Raw genomic sequence first — 25,602 nt, 5'->3', positions numbered from 1 at the left:
AAAAACTGGCAGCTGTGGTTGCCTGAAATCTACCGTTAAATATACAGTAGAAATGTTCGTCAGTTTACAGTATACTTAAGAGAACTGTAGAATTTACAGTAAAAAAAAAAAAAACTGGCAGCTGTGGTTGCCTGAAATCTACCGTTAAATATACAGTAGAAATGTTCATCAGTTTACAGTATACATAATATAACTTTAAAAGATTGGGTATAAAAACGGCAAGTTAAATAACATTAATAAACAATAATGTCAAATTTTTCCAGACCACCCACAAATGTCAGCGCCTCACTTTCATTTTTACTTTCACAATCATTTTGACCGCTATGGTAATTAAAGGTAGAAATGCACAGAGCTCTTTTGTGTTTTGTATTTTTATTAAAATAACAATGTTAGCAAGAAAAATACTCATATTTAGGAAAAGCCATGGTAATAAGTTATTAAATTGCAATAATTAAAAAGATTTAAAATGACTGCCTCGGTAGTTCTAGTGTTAAAAGATTCGTTAATTTCCAAATGTTAAGAACATTTAAATCATCTAAACAACTTTTTCATCTTTAAAGACCCTTTTGCGAAATGATTAGTCTCCATGGAGATATATATACTGTATAAAATGGATATATTCTTCAAGGAATCACTGATTTAAGAGTGTTTTGGCGGGTGGATGCATATTCAGAGACTTGTTCTTTTAGTCCTTGGTCTTATGTTTATGGTATAAGTTAACTCAAGTTTAATAAGTCCAATTTAAAGGGATAGTTCACCCAAAACTGTAAAACTGTCATTATTTACTAACTATTTACTTGTACCAATCATATATTTTAAAGAAGGCTAGATATCATTGACTTCCATAGTATTTGTTGTTTCTAATAAGGAAGTCAATGGTTAGAATCTTCATTTGTGTTCAACGTAATAAAGCAACTCATAAATGTTTGAAACCACTCGAGGAAGAGTAAATAATGAGTAAATGTACATTTTGGGGTGAACTATCTCTTTAAGTAGTCCACTCTCCTTGCAGTACTGACCACTAATAAACATGGTAACTATTATATGTTGGACAAAAAATGGTTACGAAGATCTTATTTTTATTTTTTTAAACAGTGGCTCATGCATATTTGTATAAACAGTTCTGATTTTAGATTGGATGTGACACCGTTACTATAACTCTGTGGCTGCTTTTCCCTCATTATTTTTTCCCTCTTCGCTTGCACCGTTGGAGAGGTTGTTGGAAACTCACAGTAGAAAGTGTTAAAGTAGGTCATTGGCTCACTTCACTGCGTGTGACTGCATTTAAGCATATTTATTTATTTATTACAGTATACATAATAATTGCAACCTTCAAAACAGGTCAGAGGTACAGTGAGAATTTCAAAGCAGTTGGAAAACACTAATGATCTTGGAGTGTGTTTTCTGAAACAATGATTTCAGAAATGCGTTATTCATGGCATCTTTAGTTGCAAATACAATCTTACAAAGTATTTGATTCCTAATTGATCAAAATAGTCATTTATTTAACTTTAACTTTAGTGTTATTCTATTTTTTATTTGTTCGCTTTTAAGTTTAGTACTATTATTATTCCATATACATGTACTACAACAAAACCTTTTGTTTAGCACATGAAGTGAAAAGACCTGGAGCTATGATGCTCCAATACTGTATATATACTGAAGGCACACTGAAAAAAATTATTCAAAGATGATTCCTTGGATGTACTCAATTTTTTACGTTGAGTGGTTGTAAACAATTTATTTGTGCTGAATTTAAACAAACAAATTAAGTTGAACATTGCTCAATTTAATTTGTTTGTTTAAATTCAACACACATAAATTGTTTGCAACAGTTTTGCATGCAACACTTTTTTTCAGTGTATATATACACAACACCATGAAGGTATTGGTTAAATACTTTGTGAAGAATGATGGAAAGTTTGTCTTTTTCCCACACAAAGTTATGATTAGGCCTCTTGGACTATAACACAAAACAAAACTTTTTTTTTTTTCAGTTTAGGAGCTTGACAACATATGGTCACCATTCACTTTCAATCAGCCACATCAGCATTCATCTTGACTTGACTTGGATTCGGATTGACAAAGTCATTGCAGTGTGACAAATTCCTGCCCAAATATATCTATTTAACATTTAATTTATGGAGCACACAGTATCAATTTTCGTGCTACTATTACTTCTTTTTTAGCTGCTACCCACTGCGCAAAGACACATTCAAACGATGTCTATTATACAGACGGATGCAATATACTGTAGACATCTAATGTTTAGTTGCTAGTATGTTTTCTATTAAGTACTAATACTTATTTATAAGCTTATTTTTACCTTTTTAATCCTTAACTTCCACTTTAAGGCTATATGTCTACACTAATCCAGATAAATTTATCCAGATAAATCATTTTCAATCACACTTAAACAGCTGAAATGCTTTTATTCATGTGCTGTGCGTGCACACAGAAGACACTTTTACCTGCGTCATATCTGCCTACCGGTTATTTTTATTATAATAATTTTTTATTATGGTTCAATAACAAATGAACAAAATCAAACCTACAGAAAAAATGATGTATAAATATGAATACTTAAATACATACAAAACTGTAATAAATGAAATAAAATAATTCTAATAAAAACAAATAACACAAATACAGCAAGAGGAAAGGAGAACTTATGCATCCATAATGTTTTCAAAATAATTATCATAAAATTCTAGGTATCTATCACTTTTCTTGTTTTTAACCAATCGAAGAGATTTATTAAATACATCAATTTCAATAAGAAAATGTGAAAAAGAAGGCTGCAAATTCGAGAATTTTTGTTAGTGAATAAAATATTTCCCATACAAAATATAGAAATTAATAATGTAGTTCTCTGGTATACTAGTTTTACCTTTACCTTTAGTAACAAATAATATCTTGTAATTGAAAGGGACTGGAAGAAACAATGTAATTAATAGTTACATCGTTAACTAATTAAACAAAAATCATTCATTTAATCATTTTCTTTTCGGCTTAGTCCCTTTATTAATCTGGGGTCGCAACTGCGGAATGAACCGCCAACTTATCCAGCATATATCTTACGCAACGGATGCTCATCCAACTGCAGCCCATTACTGGGAAACACCCATACATTCTCATTCACACTCACATAAACACACTACGGACAATTTTATTCATTCATTTTCTTGTCGGCTTAGTCCCTTTATTAATCTGGGGTTGCCACAGCGGAATGAACCACCAACTTATCTAGCATTTGTTTTACACAGCGGATGCCCTTCCAGCCACAACCCATCTCTGGGAAACATCCACACATTCACTACGGCCAATTTAACCTACCCAATTCACCTGTACCGCATGTCTTTGGACTGTGGGGGAAACCGGAGCACCCGGAGAAAACCCACGCGAACGCAGGGAGAACATGCAAACTCCACACAGAAACGCCAACTGACCCAGCTGAGGCTCGAACCAGCGACCTTCTTGCTGTGAGGCGACAGCACTACCTACTGCACCACTGCGTTGCCCCCTACGGACAATTTAGCTTACCCAATTCACCTATAGCGCATTTCTTTGGACTGTGGTGGAGAGCGGAGCACCCAGAGGAAATCCACACCACACGGGGAGAACATGCAAACTCCACACAGAAATGCCAACAGATCCAGCCGAGGCTCAAACCAGCGGCCTTCTTGCTATAAAGCAACATCGCTACCCACTGCGCCACCACATCGCCTTAAACAAAAATTTTAAAAAATAATAATAAACAAGCTAAAAAAAATCTAGTATCATGAATCTAAATATTAAAATGGCTTTCCATAGCTGGAACTGCCTGTCACCACACATTTATAGTCTCCATTAACGGAATAAAAAACTTATTCGAAAAATAAACCAACCGAATATACACCAGCCTGATAAAAACTGCCTAAATCGGGGAAAAAAAGTCTTTATTTGAAGTGTAATCTGAATTTTTTAGTTTGGTTTACGTCACATTTGTTAATTACATAAAGAGGGCCCGGTTTATGATTGTTTATATACTGCAGCCTGCCACCAGAGGGCACTCAAAATTTTAGCCTTTACTTTTTAGGCGCACATGGTGAATTCACCCTATTAATCATGAACTTTTTTGTCATTTTCAGTGTATTTTTAGCTCTTTTTATATCCTAACTTTGAAATCTTTCTCATTATATCTCCAGATTGAAAGTCTCGAACATTTACAGTTTACTTCTGACTTAAAAATTATTTTGACACGTTGAAAGGCTGTGTGTTTGACTTTGGCCTTGGGGCTGAGTAAATGAACAGTTTTTGGATGAAGTGTTCAATCAGGTGTGTCAAGAAATTACAGCATCAGCAGTGGGAACATCTCAAATTCATACAGCGCCTGCAGGACAGAGTAAAGTCTTGAAAGCTGAGGTTGACTTATAAGAAATGTTAAAGCAAGCAAGTTTGCAGGGTCAGTATGAGTATGACAGCTAGAACGATGTGTCTACCAGCAATCTCTCTCTCTCGCATTTTCACCTCTCTGTATGTATTGCAGTGGTTTTTAGGTCAAGGAGGCTAAGGGGGGAAAAATACTTCTATTGGCACACCGCTCCACAAGTGCATGCAAAACTGAAGTAATACGTTCTGGACCGACTTGACTTTTTCCACCATGCAGAACGGTCCACCGTGAAAATAGTGCTGAGTGGTGGAAAATGTGTTTTTGAGGCATTTCTTTTTTTGGCTCTTGCGTTCAACTCTCACTCACGTTGGTCTGAATATATTCACAAGCAGTGATGGAAAGTGTACTGAAAAGTAAAAGTGCTATTACTTGCCAAAAAAATGTAGTGCAAGTAGAGTAAAAGTATCTGTTATAAATACTACTAAATGTATGCGTAAAAAGTAGCACTTCTAAAAGTACTCAAGAGTAGTGGAGTAGAGTCTTATGCTGAAAATGATCCCCCCTTATACTCTGATAATTGAAAATATAACTTATATCAGTGAGATTTCTTTTTAAGGGTGCTTTCACATCTGTAGATTGATTGTTTTGTTCTGAAACAGGGATTAAAATTATTACAATGTATATTTTCATTCTTGGTGTGGTTCGCTTTCACACGGCAAAGTTTCCAAACGGACCAAAATAGTTAAAACAATTCACGTGCGAGTAAACTCTCCTCACATTGTTCAGAGTTCCACGGTTTATTTTGCAGAGTCCGATGGACTCCGCTCATCTGTCATATGTGGTTATTTAGGTAATACATATTTATTTTATAACGTATTATTTTAGTTAATTAGTTAATACGTTCAAATGTGGTTATTAATAATTAAAACAAGTCACGTGCGAGTAAACTCTCCACACAATAATCCGAGTTTCACGGTATATGGTTATTTAGTTAATACATGGTCATACGTGGTTATTTTTTTAATACGTATTAATTTTATAACATATTAATTTAGTTAATACATTCATACGTGGTTATTAAGAGTTAAAACTAGTCACGTGCGAGTAAATTCTCCTCACACTGGTCAGAGTTTCACAGTTTATTTATAAGACTGCCACGGACTCATCTGTAATACGTGGTTATTTTAATTTATGATGATGAGAAATAAGACATTATAAGCGAAAAGGTGCAATTTAGTTTAGGCACCCAGAGAGATAATTAATAAATATAAACCAGAGAGGTAAGACTTTCTCATACATGGCCTAAATTCAAGTGTTGAAAAAATCAATCTATTTAATCAATCAATCTATTAAAAAAACGTCGAATTATAGAGAAAAATAACAGAGGATCTGAGAGTGCAGTCAAATCATGAAGCAGATCAATGTTGGTCTTTCATAGGATGTGTCAGTGCAGAAATAAAATAAATAAAAAATAGGCCTAATACAAAATATTCTAAGATTAAAATATGGTAAAAGTATCATATCGTAATGTTTTCAAATAGATAAACAGCTCTCGTTAATAATTCAGCATGCTTTCACCTTCGTATTCGACATGAAATGCACATTTACCAGTAGAAATGACATCCTGCCCTACTCATAAATCTCATTATACAGTACATGGCTATTACATATCCATGATACATTATGATATAGCCTGGTTTGTTAGTTCGTTGGATCGTATCGCTTTGTCACTACAATCGATCTACTCAAGAGTTTGTTTCAATCGAGCTGAGACTAACTCATTCAGGCAATCTCGGACCGATTGTTTTGGCACGAACTCGAGTGTGATTGCTGGATTCACATATGCCCATATGAACTGTGCTACCTGGGCAAACAACACTTTTTTCAGATTTTTGCTGCTTGTTCAAACTACTTATTTAAAATGAGTTGAAACAACACAATTCTTAAGTTTTTTTTTTGGGAGACAACTTAATTGTTTTATGTTCAATCAACTTAAATTTGTAAAAATGATGAAGTTAACTTAATAAGAAACTAGCCAATTACAGTCATTTGAGTATTTGAAATTCATTACTTTACACCACAAGGAGATATTTAGCTGAATGTGTGCTAAAAAGCTCTTCTAAATCCTCGTATCAGCTCTAGGTCAGAAGTTCAGGATGAGGATAGTTTCTTCACTGTAATACATTCAATTATCAGATTTCCCAGTGTTTCTGCTGCTGGGAAAGCATGGTGTTGATAGAGTCGTTACTAAAGAGAGTGAATATCTCGCCTGACCTCATTTCGTCGTCAGACTGAGTAATTCACTGCTAAGGAAAACTAGATATAGGATATCCATCACTCCTTTTGTTGGTTTTCTATTTCGACACTTCTCCCACTATTAATATGTCTCCTGTTTCAGCACTATTTTTTATTTCTCCTTTGCCGTTTCACTAAAAATTATAGCATCACTCTGAGTAGATAGTTAGCTCAGTTGCAAAGGGAAATACATCAGAGTGATATGCAGACGTTAAACATCGCTATGCTGTATGAAAACAATATTTAATCATGTTTTATGTGTGCTTTTTGGTGGGAGGAAAATTCTTCAGAAGATCTACAGGTCTACAATGCAAAACAATGGGAATTAAGCTAGTCCTGAAGGGTCTTTTTGTCTCGCAAAACCTCTGATGAAGATGTCCGGGTCATATTTTAGCACACAATCAAAGGAAATGTATTGTTTGAAGAAAATTATACATGAATTACCATTTAGGTGGCTTGAAAGGTCCGTAAAGTGCTTTGAAATGTTGTGATGTTTGACGTAATCTCAATTGAAAAATGAAGAGGGTGGGACATCGTGTAGCTCCTCCTCTTTTAAAATAAACAGCCAGTAGCGTTTTGTTTTATCACAGCTCTGCCAGTGAGAGTGGTTGAGATCAAACTCATCAAATGAAGCGTCTTGAAGGGGGTGGGGCATGTCAGATGCTAGAGAGCATTTGATTGGTTATAAATTGAAGAGAAACGGAAGCATGACTGCAAACTGCAAGCTTTGGATGTTTATATCAGATTCATATTTTCTTAATGGAGTTTTCTCACTATTTTGGAAAAGCTAATAGATTTCCTTACCTTCCCCTATTATGCATTAAAAAGGGCCATATTTTGGTTTGTGGGGTCTCCAACAATAAACTGATATGCATGCAAGGTCAAAAAACACTTTCATTGTCTTATAATATGCATTATGAATTATCCCAACGACTCCCATATGATTTGTTCAGCGATTCATTTGTTCCCAAACCCCTCCTTAGCTCGATGGTAATCTGCGCTGATTGGCTCGATGACCCAGTCTGTTGTGATTGGTCGACTGCGTTCAGCGTGAGAGAGAGAGAGAAATGCCCACTACGACTTATCAACATTGTTGAAGTAGCCAGAGCGCAGAGTGTATGTGTGAGCCTTATGCAGGAGTGTATTAAAGCAATGCAGTTAAACACCAGCATATTGCTCTATTCTTAACCATAAGTAAAAACAATGGCACACATTCAGTATTAATCCACACAGCAGCAAAAGTTGAACTATTTTGAAACTTGACCGCCGCACGTGTGTAGGAACAGCTGACGGTGGCCATAGCAGAGGATTGCGAGCTCACAAACACATTTAAAACCTTAAACAAGGATTCGTTTTTTTTTTATATGAGAATATAAAGAGTTAACCAGATACAGTACAAGCCATGTGGAGCGATTACAAGTAACAAAACACAATTAAATACATATTTTGCAAGCTAGAGAAAACAAGAAGGCAACCATTTTAACCACACTTACTTACACTTGTGAAATCGAGGAAGAAACTGGTCCATGGACTGTGTACTGATAAAGTTCCTGTCAAGCTCTGACAAAGTCCCATACATTAATAGCCTTTGCCTTCCTTTAACAAACGGCAGACGAATCCCCCAGCAGATTATTGCATTAATCATTTATTAATGTTCACTCATCTTCAGTCCCACACACATCTGCACTCTGCTAGTGTTTGAAGGGAAAGGCACGTTCACGTTTTACCGAATCAGACACTATATATTTGGTACTGTTTCGTGGCGACGACAATTTCACAAGACCTTTAATGATAATAATCTTCATTATTATTATGCCAAGCAATATGATTCTATTTACTTTAATCAGGGAAAAGATGCATGACTATTTAAGACATTTTTTTAAATGTCATGAGAATTTTAGTGTAATAACTTTTCATTGCCCTAAAAAAAGGCTTTATATTCCTTATGCAAAGTATAATTATGATTTTGTGTTAAGGCTGACCTGAGGTACTTCCCAGATTACCATAATTATTGTGTCCTTGGGTTTGCATTGCTCTGGAGGTTACAGGATTTGTTAAAGTTAATGACAGATTGTGAGATGACTGTGTTTTGGTGCCTGTGGTAAAGAGTGAGTTTTGGAAAGGGTCTTTACTGCAAACTTTGGGGTTTTTCCTTCTGCTCTGTTTTCCGAAAATTTGTAAGTAAGTAGTTCAATCTTATTTGTCCATTTTCTTTTAAGACCACAGAAATGGCAAAGGCAAAAGTAGGGGAAAAAACAACAATAATACCCTATCTCAGATTTCTCTCATCTCTGTTTTCTCAGAGGAAAAATATGTCAGCGTCCAGGCTTATGCCAGTCAGGGAAAGGATGAGATCGGGTTCGAGAAAGGAGTAACCGTGGAGGTCATCCAGAAGAACCTGGAGGGATGGTGGTACATCAGGTAATCAATCTAAAGCTTTTTTTTTCCACATTGCAATATATCTGTTGGTATTGCTAAGCATTTTTTGGGTCTCCAGAAACATCTTCACTACAAAAGTTTGCAATGTTGTCTGCACCAATAGTTTAGTATCGACATACAGCACCCAGGTACTCGCAGCAACCTGAGTTCGATTCCCGGCTCGAGGTCTTTTGCTGATCATTCCCCTATCTCTGCTCCTCACACTTTCCTGTCTGTAAACCTCCACTGTCCTATCAATAAAGGTGAAAACCCCTAAAAAAATAATTATAAAAAAAAATAAAATAAAGTTTACAAGTTATTATTATAAAAAGCAAAATAAAGTACACCACTGGCCAATTTATTAGGCACACCTTGCTAGTACCCATTTGCATTTAGATCTGCCTTACTTCTTTATTCTAACAATTTACTGAGATGCTGAAAACATTCTTAGGAAATTTTGGTTCATATCGACTTGAGAGTATCATGCAATTGCTAGTATGTTTGTCAAATATACAATCCAGCACATCCCAAAGACCTCTATTAAAAGTGCAATGGGAGATCTTGGAAAATGCTAATGTTAGCCTGATAGCACTGAAAGCCTACATCCCATTGTGTAAATTGCCATTTAAAGCCGCACCTCCTGAATGCATGAATGAGCACTAGTCAACATCACTACAATACATCACATAACATTCAGCAGAGCGAAAACGGTATAGTACAGTTAGTAATAACAATGCCGAACTTTAAAAAAGAAGGTAGGCTGATATTTGCCTGCCATTCTCGGTCTGAAACGCATCAATGATTACGCTGATGATGTAATGCTTTCTGTGCAAATAGGATGCACAGAGGAATGCAAGTACTATTAAAGCCAATTGTAACATTTGGATTAACTTTTGTCGACCTTATACAGGTACCTTCCATAGAATATTAAAATACCATTTTTACATACCAGCCATAAATACAACTATTTGTTTGATTTTGCATTAAATTCAGCGATCACTAAAATGCGAAATCCTGGAGGGTCTCTAATACTGTATATATGTTTATGGTATTAATATAGACCTTTTAGATCTTTTTAAAAAGGTAAGACCTCAAGTGACAGCTTGTGTACCCTCCTCGGCAGGTACAGGACGTCAACATGATGTCAGATTGACGTTGCATTTTGGGTGGAAATGAAAATTGGGTTGACGGTCGAATCCAATGTCAGACCGACATCAGTGTGCAACGTCCGAAAGACATTGGATTTTGGTCACTTTGCAACCCAACCTAAACACAACCAAATGTCAGCGTCTAATGATGTTACAGCTTGACATTGTGTGGACGTTACCATTATGACGTTTATCTGATGTTGGATTTTGATTGCCAGACCTGATGAATAAATGTCAGTGTTTGATGTCAATATGACATTGGTTTAAGATGTTGGCTGGACGTTGGATTTTGGTTACTTTAAATCCTCAAATCAACCAAATATCATCGTCATTTGATGTCATTATTGGACATCAAAATAACATTGTCCTGGCTAGACATTGAATTTTGGTCACCTGAGATCATGACCTAAATCGAACCTAATATTTACGTTTTATGACGTTCTGTGCCTGCTATCCTATTTCAGAGATTTTCTTGTGTGTGTGTGTGTGTGTGTGTGTGTGTGTGTGTGTGTGCGTGTTTGAAGAAAAACCTCTGTGATCTCTATGTACACCACTACCAGCGTAAACCAATGATACATGGGTGGATGAAGTTGTTTTCATATTGTTTAATCAAATTCTGACCCTACCATTTAACCGCAGCGGCAGAAAATGACACACATTAGAACAGACAAACTTTTTCCCAGTCTTTTATTGTCCAGGTTTAGTGAGCCCATGCAAGTTCTAACATGTGTGTGCCCTTCTGCCTTTGCAGCTCATCTTTCTCAAGCTTGTGTTGTGTATTTGGCTTCTGTAGTAATGAGTGGTTATTTGAATTTTTATAAGCTTTCTTAAAGTAGTCTGTTTCAGTTCTCCTCTGACCCACTGGCACCGGCACAAGGAATTTTCAACCACAGAACGCTCTGTGGATGTTTTCTCTTTTTTAAACAACAATTTTATTAAACCCCAGAGATATTTGTGTTGAAAATGCCAGTAGATCAGTGGTTTCTAAAATACTCATACTAGTCTTTCACCATCGTTCAAAGTTCACGCCATATTCAAAGTTACTTACATTAAGTTTCTTTCCCATTCTGATGTTCAGCAGATGGGCTAGTATGTGTCCACGCACGTCATGATTTTGCCAAGTACAATGTGATCCTGTATCGAAAATGTAATCCATACATGCTCCCTAGCCCTAAACCCAATCATAACTGTAAATTATTCCCAAAAACAGAGGAGAATAATAGTTTGATAACAATCATGTAGAAGTGCATAAACCTAACCGTTAGCCTAAATTAACATAAACGGTAAACGTATTTCTTAATTCTTGGCTGACTGGAATGTTGTTCTAGTATCAACATAGATGTTAATCCAGGAACATGTCCTACTTGGTGAAATCAGGTTGGCATTGTGTCCACATGCCTAAATGTATTTAGTTTCTGCCATGTGATTAGCTCTTATGTTTTTGTTAACGAGCCCTACAAAGTGTTTGTTGAGTGTCTACTATATAGCAATTCCTAATTGCCTGATTGCTAGTATTGTCTCAGAAAGTAAACTCTATTATCATTGGTTTCGTGTCGACTATATCAGAATATAAGAAATTATGATAAATAATATCATTGTAATTTTTCTCTGAGACTGCTGTGAAAACTGCCATCTACCATCTATGCCATCTATGATTTGGCACACTCTCAAGTTCAGATTTGGACATTTTGCTGCGCAAAAGAAAAAGGAGTCTACTATCCTGGCATCTGTTGTGTGGGTGACAGTTGTCTTCTACACCAGTCATCCTGTCTACAGCTTTATCTTACTATAAACACTATGCTGACCTCTAGTGGCCAGTAGGAGAATTAACGTAGTTTGAAAATTAAATAATAGTTATATTATTTCTAAACAATATCAGATATCATACTTATTTTAATTTATTCGATATGTGTTGTATTCATTTGTTTCATTTGTGATTTTTATTTGTGTGTGCAGGTATCAAGGTAAGGAGGGCTGGGCCCCAGCCTCGTACCTGAAGAAACTGAAAGATGACCTTTCCCCAAGAAAGAAGACTCTTACTGGTCCTGTGGAGATAATTGGAAACATAATGGAGATCAGTAACCTCCTCAACAAGAAGGCCGTAAGCGAGAAGGACATTCAGACTGACGGAGAAGCCACCACACCTGAGCGCCACATCTCCAAAAGTGAAATAAGTTTACCAATGCCATATGCCCCAGAAGCTGGAGTGGCACCAACAGTGGTCACTGCTTTGGGAATGAACTCTGGATCTAGTGCCACCCTTCAGGAGAACAAGAGCAGGGCCGAGCCAGGGTCACCTGCCATAGCCCGGGTGGCACCGCACAGAGTTGAAATAGGTGAGCAATCTATAACAAAACATATCATGTGTTCAGAGTTAGATTTGGAAGGCTGTTCATTTATATACAAATCATATTGTACTATGTAAGTAAATAATCCTAGAGCCATATTTTAAATAATAAACCTATGTATGTTCCTGTTATTTTTGCACATAGGATTTGATGCCATAGGTAACATTTCTTTGTGGTAAACATGTGTTTCCTAACATTTTGTCCGGGTGTTGTGTACCTTGATAGTGACACATTCACTTTCTCTGTTGCTCGACATTCAGCCTGTCAAGTGCTGTTTGTTTGCTGTTTGTTTTTGTGCTTACTTATTTGTCTAATTCCAAATGTACACTATACAACTGAAAAAAGAAACATAGTGCTGTACTGCTCACATAACATGACATTCATCCTTGTAAATATGTATTGTTGTGGATACTGATAAGACCCCCTATTAATTATGTTTAACAAGTTCTTAACAGAAAACATATAATCCCTAATATAATCCCAAAATTGCTAGTCTTGGTTAAAACCTTTAATGTGATTCATCCTGTTCAAATAATTGGCCAAATGTAGCCTGATGCAACTGCAAAACACTGAATACAAAAATAAATCAATACATAAACAAAAATATTGAGACAATGGCTAAAATTGTATATTTTAATCTTGTTTTTTGTCTTGTTTTCTCACTGGCAATTGCTCATCATTGCTCTGGCTATTTAATCAGTCATAATCAGGCTATCATATTTCTCATCCTACAAGATTTCCTTCTGATATTATTTCTGAAAACATGCTTGTTGTGAATGCATGCTTGAGTGTGTTGAAACACTTCTCTGACCTCATATAATGAGGGTTGACAATGAGACTTTAAATGTGTTTGGCAACTTTTTGGTCACAAACTCAAAAAAAAAAAATGTTTGTGAGAAGAAAACTGGGAGCCATCCTGATTTCTTAATCCTAAATTTCATTAAACTAACAATAATATTTGCTTTCTTGACAAGAGAGACAGTGTATAAACGTGTTTTGTTTAACTGACAGGATCTCCAAACCTCAGACAGAAGCCTCCTCCTCGAAGAGACGCAAACCTGGTAAGTTACGCAGTCCAAAGTACGTTATTATTATTGAAAATTAATAGAGTGCAGCATCTATTTATTAGACTTTTTCTCCATTACTGAAGGCATTCCAGTTGCCCAAACCTCCAGAGGCCCCTACTGTGGAAGCAGAGTATTACACCATAGCAGAGTTTCAATCCAGTATCTCAGATGGCATCAGCTTCCGTGGAGGACAAAAGGCTGATGTAAGGCCGATATATTCTGACTAAAATCTATGATTTTTAAATATATTATTTTTAAGACATATTTATTACCAGTCTTTTTGAATCTCTTTATACATTGTATTTAATATATGTCAGTGTATTATGTAAACATAAGCAGTGTGCGTTATAATTATGTAATATGTGGTCTTCAGGTCATAGAAAAGAACTCTGGAGGATGGTGGTATGTCCAGATTGGGGATACGGAGGGCTGGGCACCCAGCTCCTACATTGATAAACGCAAAAAGCCCAACCTGAGCCGGCGAACCAGCACACTCACACGACCTAAAGTTCCACCCCCTGCTCCACCAGTCAAGAAACAGGATTCAGAGGAAGGCCCCTCTCTGGGAGGCTCTGCCTCCAAAGCTCCCGAGTCTCCCCAGCGTGTCTATGAGGAGCCAGAATATGATGTTCCTGCCATTGGTTTTGACTCTGAGCTGGATTGCAATCCTCCAAAACCAAAAACACATAATTCCCCAAAACCAGAGCCCCGTAAGTTTGAAATTAAAAGCAATCCAGCTGCTGCCGAAAGGATCGCACAAGCTGGCAAAGCATCACCTTTGTTAAAAGTGATGACCTCACCCCTGAGGAAACGAAACTCTTTGGAGGATGTCAACAAGGAGGAGGTGATTTATGAAAATGAAGGCTTCAGGTTCTCCTCTGACGACTTCGCCAGTGGATGTGATTCACATACCCCAAGGAGTCTCACATTGGGTCGCAAACCTTTCGGGTCTTCTTCTGGCGGAGGGAAGCCCCTTCGGAAAGTATCGCCGGATCTAAACCGAAGCCACTCTCTTGGCCGTGCTGAGAGACACAGCTCCAAGCTATTTTCTGATGAATCAGCACGCAATCCCAAAAGAGAGCCTGTCATGCGTAAAGATGTGGAGATCCGGATTGGTCAGAGTCCCTTAGCAAGGCCCAAACCAGTGGTGCGACCAAAACCTCTGCTTACAAAGTCAGAGCCACAAAGTCCTGAAAGAATGGACATCAGCAGCATACGCCGTCACCTTCGGCCCACCGGAAGCCTTCGGCAAGGAGCAATCCGTGCAGTACGTGGTGAAGACTCCGAGACAGCTTCTGTTGTGTCCTCTGAGGGCTCTACCTCCTCAAGAAGTACCTCCGATCTCTCCAGCGTTTATTCAAAGGGTAGCCGAGGTGGAGAATCCGACCACGAAAGTGTGCTCTTTAGGACCACAGATGCCTATGAACGAGCCCAAGAGTCAGAGCTCAGCTTCCCAGCTGGTGTGGAGGTTGAGGTACTGGAGAAGCAAGAAAGTGGATGGTGGTTTGTTCGTTGGGGGAGTGATGAGGGTTGGGTACCTACTTTTTACTTGGAGCCGGTTAAACATACCCACGACGTCGGAATTCAGGAATCCCGTGATGGCCCTCTTGTTGATCTAGGAAGCACCAACAAGTCCAACAGTCTTGAGAAAAATGAGCAGCGTGTTCAGGCCCTTAACAACCTCAACCAGCAAAACCTAAGAAGCATGAGCAACCCTAGCCCCCCGATCCCATCCAAACCACCAGGGGGATTTAGCAAACCAACAGCAATGCTGAACGGCTCAAGTGTACGGATGCGCAACGGTGTCCGTCAGGCAGCAGTGCGACCACAGTCAGTATTTGTGTCTCCACCACAGCCTCTAAAGGAAACCAATATCCATACAGGATCTTTGAGGAGAAATGAATCACTGGGGGCAGGCGACCACTTGAGGTCCACAGGTGGTGTACGACGAAACTCCTCTTTCACCGCCATACGACCACAGCCGGTGACCGATGTCCGGGTGAGAGCTGGGACCACCATTACAGCTCCCGCTGGAAGCTCAAGTCCATTGATTGCTCAGAGAAACGGGATTCCAATCTCTACAGTAAGACCCAAGCCCATCGAGAAGATGCAGCTCATTCACAACAACCTTCGAGAGGTTTACGTATCCATCGCCGATTATCGCGGAGATGAAGAGACCATGGGTTTCTCAGAGGGCACTTCTCTTGAAGTTTTGGAGAAGAATCCAAACGGATGGTGGTACTGCCAGGTTCTCGATGGTTTACAGGGACGTAAAGGCTGGGTACCTTCTAACTACCTGGAGAGAAAAAAGTAATTCCCCCAAAAATGTTTTAAACATGCACAATTGTAATCAAAATGTAAAAAGATAAACTGACTGAAGGACTATTGGTTTGAGCTGAGAGGGACAGAGCCTTTTAGAAAGGAGTTTACATTAAAACTACAGAAAAGCAGGTGAATGTTTAGCAAAATACCTGCCATAACTTTATACCAAATGGGTGCCTTCGAACATCTTTCACTGAATGTTAAGAGGAATCGGTCAAATACCAGTAAAGCATCGAAAATACCAAACTTCAACTCAGTGCCATAGGCCTACAAGTACAGAAAGCAACAAACTTATTTTTGTTACAGTGTTAAAAAGAGAGAAATCGAATTTCAGCATAGATGCATAACAAAAAGTGCTAGTTTAACCGTGGAGCGCTCGAAAAACGAGAAATTTCAAAACTGAACAACGATTTTACCTTAGCATCGAGAGCGTTCAAAGAAACAGAGCTTCAATTGTCATTGAAAAAAACAACAAAAAAATGTATCTTTGTTAATTGTTTTGTGTTGATGTTTTTATATCTTCCTTAGAGATGTATTTCTGCTTTCTTGTAACATCCTAGCACATCAAAACAGTTCAATCCTGATCAGTCATTGTTATTTTCGTCGCTTTTGTCTTCCCCATACTTTAAATCGTTGCAGGCCAAATGAATAAAACATGATAAAGATAAGCAGTCTGTGAAAGCTACATCCGCGTAGATCACCTCACGTCCACCTCATTGGGTTTAATCCCAACTTTAGTTTACAAAGTGAATCTGGTTATATTAGGAAGGTAGACAGCTGATGCTGCTCCATGTGTGCTAAATCTGCTGCTTTATTATCTGCGGCAATTGATACTTTAAGAAATCAGGACTGGAAAATCGTATGTTTCTTTAAGCGTTTTATCCCAGGGAAATAGTAACAACATTGAGCCCAAAATGTGATCACACCAAAGAACAATTACAGACACATTTGCGAGTTTGATTTAGAGTTAGTAGTTATTTTATGGGTACAAAAAAAATAGAGTGTATTCAACAAAACCTGAACGAGGTTTTAGAACTGAGAACAAAGTATATTTAATTACTATATCTGGAAGCACTTGATTTTTTTAACCCAAAGAAAAAGCACATTAATATGCAAGGTTAATTAATTTCTTACGATATTGCTGGGCAGTATTGAAATCTGAAGTTACGCAGTAAGCAGTATTATTTTTCATTTTCTGTCGTAAAAGATCAAATAGTTTTACGAACTTTATCTTCATAGATGAACTCATGATTACTCCCCTTTTATTTGTTTAAATCAAATCCATTAACAACAGCATCAAACAGTTGATGTTCAAGACTGCTGAAATGTTTTTCTAATGAATAGTGCGAGCTCTTAACCGAGCTACGCACGACTTTTATTTGATTTCGTTTTCTGCTGGACAGTATTTTAGTGATAAACAGTTATAACATTAATTATCTGCTCGATTGCAGTTATATTCTATTAAGCAGAACTGTGTTTATTTTGTCTTTGTCTGTTTGTTGGTTGTTGTGTGATCACACATGGACAATAATGACGAATGAAGTCGTTCATTTGTTGTGAATCAGTGGGTTTGAGCTTGTTTCTTGAACGCACTGGTTTAAAGATGCAGTCTACTTCATCAGCTTTTAATTTATTGAACAGTTGTTTTTGTTATTTATAATTTTTTTTGTATTATTTAATTTTTTTTATACTTCTGTCTTACAGAGATGTCATGTTATAGTCATTCAATGCCTTAAACACTTGATAGTACTGTAGTAATTGGCTACTGCTATATCCTGGGCTATATCTTTTTTTTCCCTACCAAGATATTTTTTATGCAGACGTTAAATATTGTCTTGAATTTGGAAATTCATTTTTACATTTTTCATACTTTTACACATTTTTTTTTTGCATCAGGAATACATTTTCACCAAGCTGATTGCTGCACCTTTAGCAACTATGGACACTTCCTTTCGCGTTATTGAGCCACATATAATGCCAGATTATTTAAATAAACAAATAGTTTAAAAAATTTTATTATATTTTAAAATCATCACAACTAAATAAAAATAATAATCAAAATGATAATCGATCAAAAAAAACAGCCATGTAATAAGAATGGTTAAATAACAAACAACATGTGTTTCATAGTTAAAAACGCAAGGCTCTATAGTTAATTATACGTGGATCCCAAATTGTGACTGGACCAAATTTAATTTGACTGTTTTTATTTACTGTTATACTTTAAAACAATGAAATTACAGCAATAATGGGATTTTAAAGTTCTAATTTGACTGATTATTGTTTTATTTTTTGGTTTGAACGTTTAAAACTGAAAATTAAGCCATTGACCGAAGTGACGATGGCATTATAGAAATGTGTCGACTCACTACTGCTCAGCGCTTGTGATGGATGTCGCTAAGCTCCATTAATACTATGCTTTATTTCTTCATTTGCGCCTATACAATTTACAAGGGAACTGTTGAGTGTGGGACTAGTTCTTGTCATATTATTACTTGTGTATCTGCTAGCTCTGTTTTATGTGTTCTTTATTTATTTGATTTTTTAAATGCTTTTTTATTGTGTTTTTACTCTTTGATTCATTTCTTTCTCCTCAACACTTTTGACATTATACTCAGATGGAATGAGGAAATGTGCAATACAAAAACAGGCATCTCTCCAGTTAAGAACAATAGCATCGGAACATTTTTACAGTACGTATAACCCTGACAATTTTACGTCAAACGATGCCTGGTTTTGTCCCATCTTCCAAGTCAAAATGAAAATATCAAGCCGTTCAATTTGTGTTTCAAAATATGTTATGCTGAATGTTAAAATCCCCTGGTAGATGGACCTGCCAACCATGACTTGATTTCTGCATTCACGTTTTTGTTTTACCTAGCAAACCACATCTTGCTTTAAGGGGTTTGCTGACCTTACAGACCCATGGTGAATCAGGATGGAAATAATGAGAACGCATGGGCATATCTGATTCTGTCAGTTCAGCCTGTCAAATCACAAATTTGTGATGGAGGGGCAAATCCATCAGTGTCTTTCCGAGCACCGAACCACACACTGCCAACCACACATGACATGTCTCTTTGACATCCACCCCTACATTCCCAATACACTCGCTACAATGGCAAACGGCGAGGAGCCGCATACTATATCATTGTCAGATTTCTTTGCGAATGTCATTTAGCCTACTAACACAATCATTTTTATCTGTAATTTAATTCTGGATCAGTCCAGGTTTCATTTTTCCAGAACTTCCTGTCTGAATTTAAGCTTTTGCATATTTAAATTGGATCACATGAATTACAGTTTTAAAAGGAGAAGGGAGAATTTCACTCTGGTTGAAAATGGGGAGGGTTATGGATGACTGTATTGGAGTTTTTGTCAAGACAAACATTTTTGTGCTGCTTCATTCTGTTTTCTTTTTCGCTTCCCCTTTGTGTGATTGCATTAGGATATTGAGATTTTCATCAAATGGAGTATATGGGAGAATACATAACAGGATGGAGTGTTCCAGGTTGTGTGACAAGCCAACCGGCTCTCACAAGGATACATATCTATTTTACATTTTGTTTAGTGGCTAATTCAGTTCAGTTGTACGAAAATGTATGATTTTTCATACACCCCTTTTCATATACCCCCCTTCCAAAAAAAAAAAATAAATAAAATCATTGTGGGGTAAGCAAATCGTACAGAATTGTATGAATGACATCATACGAATTAGCCACTAAATCACAATGTTGAATTGAAAAGAATTGCCGTGTTGGATAAGCTTTCACAAGCACTTAGTTGCAATAGTAGAAGTTAGAAAAAAAGTTTAAATTTGTATAATGATATTATTATTGACTAAAGAAAAATGTTTTTGATTGTTTAATTTTGAAAAACGCAGATAATTTTTTAAAATCTGAACATAATTTGGATGAAAACAAATATTTTAAGAGTATTGTAAGCAAAAAAAAATCACTTTTATGAGTTGATACAATGTGATCTTAGTCAAACAGACAAAAATATTTTGTATAAACTATTAAGAAAACTCTAAGAAAATGACAATTAAACAAGGTCGTTATTTTGTTTGTATTTGAACAAAGTCGTTTAATACAATAGCCGTGTCTCATTTCAGAGGCTCCATCCTCTGAAGGATAAATTTGAAGGGCACGGCGTCATCTCGCCACGTCAAAAACTGTCTCATTTCAAATAAATTCAAAGGCTACTTCCAATGCAGCCACCAAATGCGTGTTTTGTTTCCTACGTAATGAAGGATACAACTGGTGGATCCTTCGCAAGGTCGTATGAACATCCCAAAATCTATTGCGGGCTGATAACGGCAGGACGTTTTTAAAAGAAAACTCCAGATTACAGGTTTAAATGTATGAATTAGGTTTGATTTTACTTGGATATCTATACACAGGTTAAAAAAAACTAACAAATAGAATATGAAATGTCTTACTAAAAAGTGATTTTATAGACAGTTTACATTTTTATGTATGAGAAAATATATTTCCAGTTTTTGTAAACCTTGTTTTGCCTTTAGATGAGATCCGTCCTCTGTAGGCAAGATTGTATCATTTCAAAATGCTTGGTTCGGCCTGTGTGGACTTCGAAGGACTCACCATGGCAGTCTACATCCTTTGGAGGATGTAGCCTCTGAAATGAGACACGGTACATCGAATTGTACACATTTCATGTAAAATAGTTACAAATTGCCATGAGAGTGCGTTCGTTTTAACCTGGAACATCCCTTTTGCTCGTGAATCAGAAGAGAATGTTGTTACTACACCATTGTGGGTGTAATTATTGTGTTTGTATGGTAGATGATGTATGGTGTGGTGGTGTACGTACAGGTGTTTTTGTTTTTATGTTGGAATGAGAAGGTGAATCAAAGGAACGCTTTTTTTATGATGTTGAACTAGAAGGTAATCCAGTCAGTTAAGGTTAGACATAATTAATCAGCTCAAATAGACTCAAAGACCCGTTCTCTGTGTGAAAGAAAAGGCATTTTATGATAATTAGCACTTTTGGAAAAGCTTCCCATTAGCGGCAGCAGCTCATTATGATGTCACGTCACATTATCATAATAGCGTTCAAGGAAACGCTAGTTATTTCAGTCGGAAAACTCACTGCAACTTAATTCAAGTGAGCAGCTTTGTATTTAAGGCTATTGTTTCTCAAAAATGTCTTGGGAATACAACCTCAAAAACTTGAGAAATGAATATTCATGTGACTCTTAACTATTTAAAAAAGGTTGCTGACAGAATGTTTGTGTAAAAGTATAGGAGTCCTCGTCTCCAGCACACCCACCGCGGTGTCAGGGAGTACATGCGAGCGCTGTGAAATCACATTACCCGAGTGCTCGGTTAATTACAGATGCTTGAAACGGGGCGCCGTGAATGCAAATGTCACACTGATTGTGGATGTGGAGCTGCCAGGGGGTTTGGATCAGATGCCGAGATAGATTGATCATGTCTCTAATGGTTCACAGCATGTCGAGATGTATTAACATCATCAAGAGGAGTCATTCGAGCTTCCTGCGTCGGCGAATGCCTTGATTTACGGAGGCGTCTACATGTCATGTTGGCGCAAAACAAAGTCGTGAGGATGTATGTGTTTGCTTGTGTCAGGATGTTATTTTTATTGGGCTTGGGAAGGCTTCTTTTTTTGTATTTGTGCTTAGCTTTAGGTTATTTACTTCAAAAAGGTCATTCACACCAAGGGTGATTTATTATACTGATAAAAATATAGTTTTCCAAATCTTTACTTCAGCATTAGCAATAATGAGGAATGATTTAAGGCTGGTTTATACTTATGCGTCAAGTGATCGGTGTGACCCAAGGTAGAGATCTGCGCGGGACTAAATTTTGAATCCTGCTCCCGCCCGCACCCACAAGGTTTTAGCCCGAACCCGACCGCTCCCGCTTATGTTCAACATTCGTTGCCCCACTGCCCGACCCGCTCTGTTCCCGCTAATAGGCAGGGGGGGGCCAAAACCAAAAACCATCCAGCTATACAGAGTCCAGACAGCCTATAACACGCTGCCTGTATAAACACACACACAGCACCAAGAAAGCCAAGCAAGTGACACACACACAGACAGCAACATCACGCTCTCTCTCATTCACACACACATAGCACAAAGCTCTCTCTCATTCGCGCACAAACACACACACACACACACACAGAGACAGCAACAAACAAGCTAAACGCAGCATCACGCTGTCTCATTCACCCACATACATCCGTGTGCTCGCTCGCTTGGTAGTCGGAAGCGATATTGTTACAGCGCCCGCTCCCGTCCAAAAATACACCAGTTACCGACCGCTCCCGCGCTTTATTCGGAAATGTATTCCTGCACCGAAAGAAATCTGGTCGGGTTTTGCGGTACAGCCGTGGGAATGCAGACCACTAACCCACGCCGCATGCCTTGCGTGTAGTCGTGCCTTTAAACTTCTGCACTCTGTTTGTGTTGCTCTGCAATAACACTTCTGAAACACTAGCTGGCAGCAGGTTTTTATGTCCCTCTGTGTTGACTTTATTCGCTGGTGTTTTGTTTTTTCTGAATGCTACCTTAATGTACAAGTAGCTGAAACTCGCTCATTTTGAGGCGGGAACCGGCGGTTAATCATTAGGTAAACACAAAACAAAACTTTCCATCTGGACCTCCTTCACTGTACTCGACTCTTGTAAACACTCGCTCCAACAGGTTCGCGCGGCTCTCTGTCCCGCTTACACTTGTCAGCGATACCAAGCTGACCAATCACAGAGATTGCGCTATGCGTCGTTGCGACCTGTAGTTACTTTATTTGAGAGGTGCATGGCCACGGCGATGGCTATGGGACCATGCGCAGGCTGTACCGGGGCATACGCGTGTGCTTGACGCAGAAGTATAAATCAGCCATTAGGTCATTTTTCCACAGTTTTCAGCTAAAAACGCTCAACTTTCTAGCATTTTAGGCATTTGTTTACACAACAATAGCATTTTGGTTGAACTGGGAATGCAAGTTTTTGAAAACAACACTATCTACAAATTAAAGGCACAATATTTAATTTCCGCCACTAGAGGGCATGTATTCACAACAAACAAGACATAGATTGACAGTGTGGAATCATGCGAGTTGTCGTCTTTATGACATGTTATGGGACTGTTTAATAAACTAAAACATATATAAGTATGTTTAAGGGTTTTAAAAACTAACTAATGTGTGACGTCATTAGTGTGGCGACAAAGTACACGGTCCATTTCACTAAAATGCTAAAATGTTAAAATTGCTAATTTTTCCAGTAATCTTCTAAACATTTCTGCAAGTACATAAGTCAGCAAAATATAGAACGCTGTTGATAGTTTTTGGATCTTTTAATTAAAAAATCTTACATATTGTGCCTTTTAACCACAAAACAATAACATTTTTGAGAAACTAGGACTTAATTAAAAACACAGAAAGCAAATCAGAATCCAAAACAACATCAATTACATTATCATTCTTGATGTGAATGGATCTTTGCTTGATATAGTATTTATGAACGAGTGGAAAATTCATTTAAAATAACTTGAATTTCATTGCTAGGAAGTTCCATGTACAAAAATGAATAAATTTGATTAATAAACATTTTTTTGTGACCTTATCCTGGATTTTAAGCAAGTAGGCCTGTTTTAGGGTTAAGATGGAGAAAGCTGCATGTGTGAGCCGTGATGTACTGTATGAAGTGCTTAAAAGGAGTTGGGCAAGTTTTGGTTATTTATTGGATCATTTGCATTTCTGATGCATTGGTGTTTGGCGTGAGGCAGCAGGTTGTGTTTATGTGTTCACTTTGAAGGGAATGGATACAGAGAGCGAACATGCTGCTGTGGTCCAATCTCTTGCTGTTTTCTATCCCTGTCTTCGCTCGGCTGTCTGCACTAATTATCACTCCTCTCCTCTTAATTAACAGCGAAGAAAAAAAAAATAGTAACATCTTACTTAAAAGAGTGTTTTGATGAGAGTCACTTCTCTGAAAGTTCAATTTATTGAGGGCTGCTGTCATCACGCGCCCACTTAACAGATTGCTGTTTGTGTGCAGTCTCAGGAGAGTTTTGGTACCACCTCCTTTAAATAAGATCTTATACATGTATAGCATGTTCTTGGACAGTCTTTGAACTCTTCATTATAAAAAGACAATCTTCAAAGAACTCCTCAAGCTAATTTTAAAGCAAAGTTTAATTCTCAGACAGGAAGTGAAGATGACTAAATGAAATAATGTAATGTTTTTCTGACACAAAACATTGGATGTAAGGAACGCTTGGCTGGATATTTTACAATCCCCCTCCAATCATAAGATATATTAAAATGGGTGCTCTTGGAACAAGTGATAGAAAGCCTTGCATTGGTGTTATTCAGCGCTCAGCCAAATCTACATTTTGTATGCATTTCTTTGTAAGATTTCAAAGGTCTACAGCTTCAGCTTTTTTAATTTTCAGCAATTTTTTTTTACTTTACATTTTTTTTGTACCTTTTTTATGTTTACATTGTATCTTGCATTGTCCTAAAGGAAAACACAATAAAATGTATCCTTGTTCGTATCTCGCTGTCATGCTTTGGACTACTTTTAGCATAAAACATAAATCTTTCATAGATAAACATGAAGTGATTTGGGAGTAAGGTTTTAGGCTGTCAAGGACCTAGGGATCATGCTTGTAAATCCAACACTATTTGTCTTATTCTGTTTAAAATGATGAACACAGGTTTCAGTTTTCAAAATCAAGGGAAAACTTTCTTTCATGAAATTCATTCAAGTCAATAAAACACATTTGTTTGGAGTATAGTATCCTACAACATATGTAGCCAGCCTGGTGAACGGGGTGGTTCTTTTTTCTTAAAATATGGACCTTTTTGCAGTTACTAGCCTCATTTTCTATCTAATTATGAGGTTCAAATACTTTTTAAGCACTATTTTTTGCTGGATTAGATTGTCAGATGGTCATCAACCACATTTTTTGAGCCTAAGAAAAACATTTCCTAAAGATTTAAAAGAAAAAAAATAAGAGAATAATACTTATTTTTTATTAAATACAAATTTATTTCATCATATATTTTTAGAAAAAAAGGAAGCTGTTCATTTATTAGGCAAACGCAAACTGGCCAGCAACTTTCCTCAGTTACGCTGAAGCAACAGCCAAACAAGGATTCCGCTTTGGTCTTAAACCCTTCTTTGATGGTTATTTTCACAATTTATTATGGCATAGCAGTCAAAATAGGACAAATGAGCTTGTGTATGGGACAAATTCTGGACCTTTGTCAGTGAGGGGTGGGTCTTTCGAACCACCCGAACACCCCCTGGCTACGGGCTTGTACAATGTAAATGCAATCTTGTCTTACATTATATTTCCAGTGTAATGCATTGGAATTACACCACAATGTTGAACAGGCTACTCCACACACAGCTAGCATGATTTTATATTATTGTTGAACATGTCTACCACAAGAGTAAATGGAAAACATACTGTTTATTTGTATAGTCTGTTTATAGTTAGCTGTTTTTCTGTAGGTTATATTACTGCTGGATGAAATTGCTAAGGTGCTAGGGTGATATTTGGGTTAAATCTTTATTTAAAACACTTAATTCAAGAGTTCACACTTAGATATTGTTTGACAAATGTTAGCAGGCTT

At 37.2% G+C, this 25,602-nt stretch overlaps 1 protein-coding gene across 8 annotated transcripts in view; it reads left to right on the top strand.

Moving 5' to 3' along the window:
• Window positions 1–24,515, top strand: part of sh3pxd2aa (SH3 and PX domains 2Aa) — a 181,724-nt gene extending 157,209 nt beyond the window's left edge. For 5 of the 8 annotated variants that reach the window (XM_056456607.1, XM_056456604.1, XM_056456606.1 and 2 more), the window contains 6 exons: window positions 8,971–9,088; window positions 12,190–12,569; window positions 12,726–12,740; window positions 13,593–13,642; window positions 13,732–13,851; window positions 14,022–24,515. In XM_056456607.1, the coding sequence (XP_056312582.1) occupies window positions 8,971–9,088; window positions 12,190–12,569; window positions 12,726–12,740; window positions 13,593–13,642; window positions 13,732–13,851; window positions 14,022–15,962 (2,624 nt within the window). In that variant the 3' untranslated portion in view covers window positions 15,963–24,515. The remainder of the gene's footprint in view (window positions 1–8,970; window positions 9,089–12,189; window positions 12,570–12,725; window positions 12,741–13,592; window positions 13,643–13,731; window positions 13,852–14,021) is intronic. The other 3 variants (XM_056456605.1, XM_056456609.1, XM_056456603.1) reach the window with 1 other exon arrangement.
• Window positions 24,516–25,602: the final 1,087 nt, after the last annotated feature.

The sequence above is a fragment of the Danio aesculapii genome, chromosome 1, assembly GCF_903798145.1.
Source record: "Danio aesculapii chromosome 1, fDanAes4.1, whole genome shotgun sequence".
Classification (NCBI taxonomy): Eukaryota; Metazoa; Chordata; class Actinopteri; order Cypriniformes; family Danionidae; genus Danio; species Danio aesculapii.
The sequence above is the reverse complement of the archived record's forward strand: the minus strand, read 5'-3'. Positions and strand labels throughout refer to the sequence as shown.